This window comes from Sphaerulina musiva (genome assembly GCF_000320565.1).
Source record: "Sphaerulina musiva SO2202 unplaced genomic scaffold SEPMUscaffold_3, whole genome shotgun sequence".
NCBI lineage: Eukaryota > Fungi > Ascomycota > Dothideomycetes > Mycosphaerellales > Mycosphaerellaceae > Sphaerulina > Sphaerulina musiva.
The window spans coordinates 2,367,193-2,374,952 of record NW_016017385.1 but is presented as its reverse complement, the minus strand read 5'-3'; the positions used below and the strand labels follow the sequence as shown (position 1 = coordinate 2,374,952).

General features: G+C 51.8%; 3 protein-coding genes across 3 annotated transcripts; 2 read left to right on the top strand and 1 right to left on the bottom strand.

The window, feature by feature from the left end:
• Window positions 1-852: 852 nt before the first annotated feature.
• Window positions 853-2,056, top strand: SEPMUDRAFT_148385 (uncharacterized protein). Its single transcript, XM_016904891.1, has one exon. It carries the CDS (start codon window positions 1,461-1,463, stop codon window positions 1,827-1,829), a length of 369 nt encoding a protein of 122 aa, XP_016762892.1. The 5' UTR covers window positions 853-1,460; the 3' UTR covers window positions 1,830-2,056.
• Window positions 2,057-2,080: 24 nt separating this feature from the next.
• Window positions 2,081-2,568, top strand: SEPMUDRAFT_116031 (uncharacterized protein; the record flags this gene model as incomplete). Its single annotated transcript, XM_016901217.1, has 2 exons — window positions 2,081-2,220; window positions 2,376-2,568. 2 exons carry the CDS (start codon window positions 2,081-2,083, stop codon window positions 2,566-2,568), a joined length of 333 nt encoding a protein of 110 aa, XP_016762891.1.
• Window positions 2,569-3,648: 1,080 nt separating this feature from the next.
• SEPMUDRAFT_116030 (uncharacterized protein) lies at window positions 3,649-5,498 on the bottom strand (the record flags this gene model as incomplete). The annotated part of the gene is made up of 5 exons (XM_016901216.1): window positions 3,649-3,968; window positions 4,112-4,469; window positions 4,715-4,891; window positions 4,951-5,382; window positions 5,433-5,498. The coding sequence occupies 5 exons, from the start codon at window positions 5,496-5,498 to the stop codon at window positions 3,649-3,651; spliced, it is 1,353 nt and encodes a 450-aa protein (XP_016762890.1).
• Window positions 5,499-7,760: the final 2,262 nt, after the last annotated feature.

The window sequence follows — 7,760 nt, the reverse complement described above, 5'->3', positions numbered from 1 at the left end:
GTCCTCGTACTTGTCAAAAAGAGGTCGTGAGCCTCGAAGAAAGTCGACAGGAGTAACACGCCAGCAATTTTTCGTTAATCCGTGAAAATGTATGTATAGGGTTTCTTCCAAGGTGCCCGTGAAGTAGGTATTAGCAAACAGGTACCTTAGATACTCACTGTAGAAGTAGAAAGTCTGTACTGCTCTGTTGCGATATTGAGAATGGGGTTGGATGATTGGTTATGGTCTCGTGGAAGTGTCTGTTTGTTCTTCTGGTTGGCCTGGGTTTGCGAGTCTGTGAGGTTGTATACACTGGGTATCTGTTTATCGGCATGAATTTGCCGTCTGCAGAGAAAGAGAGAGAGAGAGAGTGAGAGAGAGTGAGAGAGAGGAGAGAGAGAGAGAGAGAGAGAGAGAGAGAGAGAGAGAGAGAGAGAGAGAGAGAGAGAGAGAGAGAGGGAGAGAGAGAAAGAGGCAGGACCTAAGCGGTAAGACGCGCCATGATGATGTACAAAAAATTCGATGTAATAATGTCATAATATCGAGCAAGACTATGTACTTAGGTATGTAGGTTAAGCGAAGCAAAACAATGCAACGGGAGAAGAAAAAGAGAAAAGAAGTAGAAACACAATAGAACCACTGGACTCCAAGCGTCCCCAAACAAAACCACCTACTGAAAGCCTTGAGACATTGAGACACAACAATGAACGCGTTGCCTGCTAGATCCAGTGTCTTGCCGGCTACAACGTACTGGTTACAAAATGATTGAGTCAGTTACAGAGTATCGACCTGATCATGTCTCACTCGACTGCTGTCTTGCTTATTCTTACTCTTCTTCCCACTCCCCTGACTAGCTGTTTCTCGTAGTCACTGCATCGTGTGAACCTCCTTGAACACTTGTCTTAGCAAGAAACAGCAAGTGTTGATCCACGCTCTTCTGTCCGCTGCTTGAGTCCTCTGAACGTCTGTAGAGAATTTTTCGGTCCATGTGGCTGTCATCCTGATGTCGCAGACGGGCGAACGGGCTCTAGGAGGGTATGTGGTTTCGCCTGGCTCAAGGGCTGTAGTTCCTCTTCCAGAAGAAGTAGGCACGAAAATATAGTCCCACTCATCCACACGTCAAATTGGAATTGTCTTCACCACCACACGTTCATCCAACATCTGCCCACAGACCCTCTTCTACTGCCCGTGAAAAAGTCTTTCCCTCGCCTCGCAGAACAGTCAACTGGGTATCAGGACCGACCTTCTCGACTGGCAAAGTTTGAGTGTACACACGAACAACATCCTTTACCAGAACCCTCGCTCCCATCCTCATCCTCGCTCTCGCTCCCATCCCCGCCGTCGCAACCCGTTCTCATCCTCGCCGTCGCAACCCGTTCTCATCCTCGCCGTCGCAACCACCATCACCTCATCCTCGCCCTCTCCTCGCTCCCACGAGATCCTCACCCCACTCTCAAGAAACACGGAACGACCAAGCAAGCATGGCAGCTCCACCCACCAACAAAATCTTCGCCTTCTTCCCTGCCGACCACTGGCCAGACGACCCAATCCATGCATGGCTGGCCGAACTTCCTCGATTCCCGTCCGAACAGCCACGACAATGCTACGTGGAGAACACGATGCTTGGATTGACGGGGCTCAATGGCATGAGGAGAAGAGCTTGGAAGATTTTCGAGGAGTACAACGAGGCCCAGGGGGGATCCGCTGACCTAGAGAGGCAGGGTGATTCGTGGTTGTGGTGGGATGAGCTGTATCAGCGGCTTCGGAGAGGAGCGACGGGGCCGTGGAATTTGAGTAGGAGAGACCCGGGGGAGAAGAAGAGCAGGGACAATGGAGAGGAGCTGGATTGAGCATGAGAAGAAGGAGAGCGGCGGCCGGACGTTGCGCGGCCACCAGAGAAGGTAGACGACAGGGAGCTTGCTTCATTCAAGCGCCAGTGACCATGCCGTTTGGTCTTCATCAGCAGCACGTTCGGCTCTGAGATTCGCATTGGAGTTCCTGGAGAGGGTAAAGCGGCTTGATCTGCAAGACAAGGGCGGAGTGTCGTTCAGAATCGATGCTGAGTCTCTGAGCGATGCAATCGGGTCCAGCAAAAATCCCGATGAACTTCTCCATCAGCAACTGTGACACTGCCTCCACCATCAAGAGGTACGATGATCAAAGCATCGACATCATGACGTTCAACCAGACGTGTCGGTATCGTGTCCTCATGGGAGATCATCCCGAGGGCGAGGGACAGGAGTAGGAAGGACCTTCGCTGCGAAGAGGAGATCCACCCTCACTTAGGCAGTATTTCCATAGTTCCATGTCCAAGCCAGGTCTGATGTTGCAAGACATATCGGATTGCACTCATTTTTCCTCGAGCAGTCTTCCTATCCGCACTCTCCTCAGCATAGCTACGGCAACTCCACGTCAACATCGCACTTGTCCCAACTTCACGTCCAGCTATATTTTCCAGGAGATCCTCTTCCGTCACGGCAACCCAAGGTCGGCATCGTGATTCGAATCCAGCTCAAGATGGAATGGGGTCACGTCCACCCTTCGGTCGCAGCTCGCCGGGACAAGATGCCGGGCTATGACCAGTCCTAGCCACCCTGCAACAACTCTTTTGGCACGGGCTCAGCACAGCAACGTAAGTATGATGAGCGCACATCTTTTCGACTGTCCCCTTTGGCCAACGCAAACAACCACGACACGTCCTCTTCAAGCTCGGGTCCAGGTTACGGCAGTGCAAAAGTCTAGTCTCCAAGCGAAGCCCGCAATGTTGGCCTTCCGATTCCATGCATCCTCTTCAAGCTTTTGTCTAGCTTACGATAGTGCAAGACTCTGCCAAAAGTAGTATGCAAGCAAAGCCGGCTACTTCGGCCATCTCTTCTGTGTCAATACCTTGACATGATACAGTCATGGCACAGCAGAAGACTTGCCCGTTGTGCAATCTTTCAGAGACTACTGGCGCCAACCAAAGCTTACAAAAGCCGCAATGGTAGCTGACTGCCTCTGACTGCCATGGACGCAGTCCGTCCTTGCTTTCGTAGCGCCGCTACCGTCTCTGCTGCAATGATGTCGATGTTTTGCCCATGAAGAAAGTACATATATATGCATGGGCATGTAGTGATTGTCGGTCCTGCGAGGAGTCAGTGAAAGTTCAAACAGTCGAGTCGAGCCAATGGGCGTACCTCTGAAGTGGTGAAAGCAAGACTTATCGGAAGCAACGCCAACCTCGAGCCAGCGGCGTGCCGTCCCAATGTCTTCTGTGCTTGCCAGACGTCTTACGGGTTCTTCAATCGGCAGTCTTGTTCGTAGTAACCAGCGAAAAAGAGGAAACACACCAGAGAGGCTATCGAAGCTCGCTCATCTGGACTCCAAAGAAAAGCAGAGACGTGAGACCAGTACCACAAGGTCTCTGGGTCCGAAAGAAAGGAATAGGAAACAACCAGTGCCAATGTTGTTGAACGTCGGCACGGAATGGAAAGAGAAGGACCAGGACCAAGGGTCTCTGGAAGTGAAGATAAAGAAAAGACAGCGTCCAGACCAAGGACTGCTGAGATGCAAAAGAAAAACGAAAGAGAACACCTTCAGAGCCCGAAGGCGCTACTGACCTCATGCCCTCGGCTCACTGAAGAGCATGCCACATGACAGCTTCTCCAGGCCAGGCGAAAACACCTAAGTTCAAGCCAAATTACTCACTTCCGGCTTACATGACGTCCAGACGGAGAGGTCAAAGCGCAGTATCCGAAGATGGCGAACCTTCTCACAAAGACCGGGCAGGTCGAGGCTGATCTGCAAAGCAGAAGATGATCGTGCATCTCGGACTCCCAAGCAGAGTAAGAACCCCCAGAGCGACGCGGACAGAGATGCAGTGAAACCAGAGCAATGACGTGGCGCGACAGCTAACCAGCCGGAGGCTCGGGCAACAAGTGCACCATGATCGGATTTGTGTGGTTTCAAGCAATGTGCTGCCTGATGCCCCATCTCTGTGAAGCCACACCCTACTCAAGACTGAAATCGAGAAGTAGAGCAGATGTTCAGTGCAAGATACAACACCAGGCTAGCACGCAGCTTGTGGTTGGAGCCCTCGTGTAACCTTCTGTGGAGCCAACAGACACTAGTATTGCATGGGCCAAAGGCTCACCATGCATAGCATGACTGTTGGCGGATGTGTGATAGATGGAGTGGGAAACCACTGGTGCTGCATGGGCCGAAGGCTCACCATGGCATACCTGTTGGCAGGATGTGTGATAGGGGAGTGGGAACAGTGTTGTTGCATGGGCCGAAGGCTCACCATACAGGAAAGGATCGAGAAAGCAGGACTGCCGAAGTGAAGACCAGCGCCAGAAAAGATGGGCCCGAGTAAAAGCCAGGAAATGATAAAGGACCTGGGCGATGAGGCTCACCAGTGCCAGTGCCAGTGCCAGTAGAGCTGTCAAAATGTATTCTGGAAGGGCTGGTCTTGAAGGTTGTCTCTTGGTGTTGACGTAGACATCCTGGAGCTGGAAGACGTTGACGAAAAGGACTTACGCTGGCCAAGTTAGGCTCACAGCTGCCGGTCCAGAATACAATTGAACCCAAGCGCCACCAGTATCAAGCTTGAAGTGAGCTACCGGGCTGTAACGAGCAGCTCGCCGGCATGGTAGACGATAGGGTTGATGAAGAAACAAAGAGACTCGACCCCAGCCAGCGCCGCCGAGGGAGTAATCAAGATTGGCGCAGGACTTATACCGGCCTTAAGGCTCACGGATGCCAGAGAAGTGAAGGGGGAAGAGGGCAACAATGCATGGCCATCTCCACCACCCGCCTGAAGGTGGCGAGTGGTGGTGATTGCAATGCCCATGCCGTGCAGCATGGAATTGATGTTCAGGCTGGGTGATTTTGGTTCCGTTCCTTTATGGTGGCTTGGCAGAGTGCGGAGCTGCTGTTAATCACGTGAGGATCAAAAAGAGAGACCTGCGACAGTGAACTGCGCGGAAGAACAGGTCGTTGCTCTTGCTCAAGGCGGAGAAATGGACGGAGGCTCGTGTCGCGGGAACAGCTTCCGGCAAAACGAATTTGTCCGTGTCCAGCTCTTGATTTGTCCGGTCCACACGTGCAGACCGCGGCGATGAGGTCAAAATCGCACAAAGGCCGTGACAGGTCGATCTTGATGTCGGCATTGTGGTGCGCTGTCTTGAAGCTGTGGCTGTCCTGACGCCTGTCGAGGTTGCTGTCTTCGATCGTGGACGTTGGCGAGTCAGCTCGAGTATGCGCGGCGGTGACGGCGAGGTCCAGCGGCTGTTCAGCATGAGCATTGCATGGTGTACAATCAATGATGAGCTTTGATGCTGCTGCCATTGGTGCACGTCGGGGCATCATATGTTGCTGTCGTGACTCGCCGCCGCTCGAGGTGGTTGGCGGATGGCCTGTGTCCTGTCCTGTCCCGTCAGTATATACCAGAGCCAACCGTGCGTGGAACGCACAGCGCTATAGCTCATGAAGCCACTGAGTACGCGCCGAGGATGGTCGTTATCTTCGAGTGCGGACATGATCGCAGATGAAGAGGGGAGGGGAGGAGAGAAAGTGCGACAGCGCCGGAGGTGGTTGCTTCAAGCGGCCATATTTGCGCCACCTGCGGTCGCAAAGTCGTGCAAATCGCTCAATGAGCATCAGCTGGGCTCGGAGATGAAGCACAACGACATTCGCACCGTCAGGAGGTGCTATATGAGGTGTTGTGAGGTGTTGGGGTGGTTTCGAAGCGACTGGAAGCGGTGGTGGAATTTGCAGTGGGAGTAGACTTTGTCTCGACGACGCGATGCCGCCATCACTGGTGAACGAGACGCGGTGGATCGCATGAACTTACCGATGAGGCTCGACGTGAGTCTGCTCGCTGGCGGACGCCATGTGTGATGGCGCGAGGCTGTTTGGCTGAGGAGAGCAAGGTGTTGGCGAGGTGAAAGTCCGCAAATCGAGGAAAAAGTCGTCCAATGCCTCAGTGTGCGACCGCCTGGCGGTGCAGAGACATGAAAGGCACACCACAAGCACTAGAAAGGGCCGTGGATGCAGCTCAGAACAAGTCTGGTAGTTGGCGGGTGTTGTGGGTGGTGAGGAGGACGATGTTGATGAGCGTGGTCGTGGTGGAAGAGGGCTTCGAAGTCGGCGGAGCAAGCACAGAGATCAAAACACTGCCAAGACAGCGGCCCATATGTCACTCCTCCGACGCTGCCACTGCATCAACAGTGCCTTAGGCTACCTACACGGCGTTCTCCAACCTAGCAGTCCGCTATGAGAAGGGTGAGCGGCACACGGGATCTTGAGAGAGGCATGCTGCAGCAGCACGAACACCTACACGCCCCTATACCAGTCCATCTCACCACTTCACCACTTCAAACACGCTCTGCCCCCAAAGCAGTAGCGCCGTAATGTGAAGGGTATGAGCTTTGAAGACGCACCCTCTCGTGAGCTCAGTCACTCATCCCACCTCGATTCGACAGGATGCAGACCTACTTCGGCTTAGACAAACCTCCCCTACAACATCCCGCACTAGGAACGCAATCAAAATGCCACTACGCCAGCATATCTGACAAGCCGTGCTCCTCCATCTTGATCAGACCAATGGACTAGTATTACTCAACATAGAGCTCTCCTCAAGATGCCCCACGATATCCCTTCCTCCAACGACTCCGCAGGACTAGTGCGTCTCAAACCATGAGATTGCGGCCGCTACAGAGTGAACTCCCAGAGCATCGCCACTACTACAGTCACCACGCTGCACGAAACAGGAGAGAGCTCTAGTGGAAGCCTTGTTACAACCTACAGCTTCAACTAAAGGCGGCGACTCGAGGCTGTCCACATTCCCTTCCACCTAGTCACAAATCCGATCAACAGGCTGGTCTTCAAGGCCAACGTGATCAAGGGAGCCGATCAAGGCGATTGTGGTAAGACGGAGGACATTCGCTCTCGCCATAATGAAGAGGGGCTTTTGGGAGGCAAGTTACAAAAGACAATATGGAATGCATCGGGCATCTTCAGTGGCTTCTCCAAATACAGTATCCTTATGCGATATCAGTGTGTAGCCTCCTTCCCTCCTGTGCTGTTCCCATAAATCTGACGTGCTGGGAAATTCGCCTAGACTCTCATCTTTGGCGATAAATCACTGCCACAGAACAGTGATGACTGATTGTACACATCTGTTTCATATACGTCCATTTACGCTCTTGTTTCCTAATACCTAATAAGTCCTTCTTCATACCCGCCAGCAATTCACACATTCATCCACAAAGTCGTATCCTGACTACCAAAAGTCGTAAACATTACACAGGACGACCCTTTGCTCAGTCCCATCCATCGAGACCGCTACTCCTTTGACAACGATAGTAAGCAGCAAGACAAAAGAAAGCACTGAATCAATTCTAGTCTTTTTTTTTCAGTTCTTCCTAGGTGGACATACTATACTTACCTTACTTAGGTATACTAGAAAAACCCAATATGATCCTCCTCGACTCAATTCAACTCAACATAACTCAGCTAGTTCTAGTTCAATCAATCAATGCTACTGAGTACCTACCCGACTACTGTGTAAATAGAAGAGGAGCTCATTTCAATAACAATAAAAACTTGGGACTTTGCAAATAAAAGAAAAGGACTGAATAGTTTATTCTATATCTATATCTATACCTATACCTACCTACATATACAATACCTCCCCTCCCCTCCCATTAATTCTTCTTCCCTTTTTCGCAATATACTACCTCCCAACAGAGTACAAGAAGAACCCTATACTCTCCCTAGAGTCGAACTAGACTTAAAAT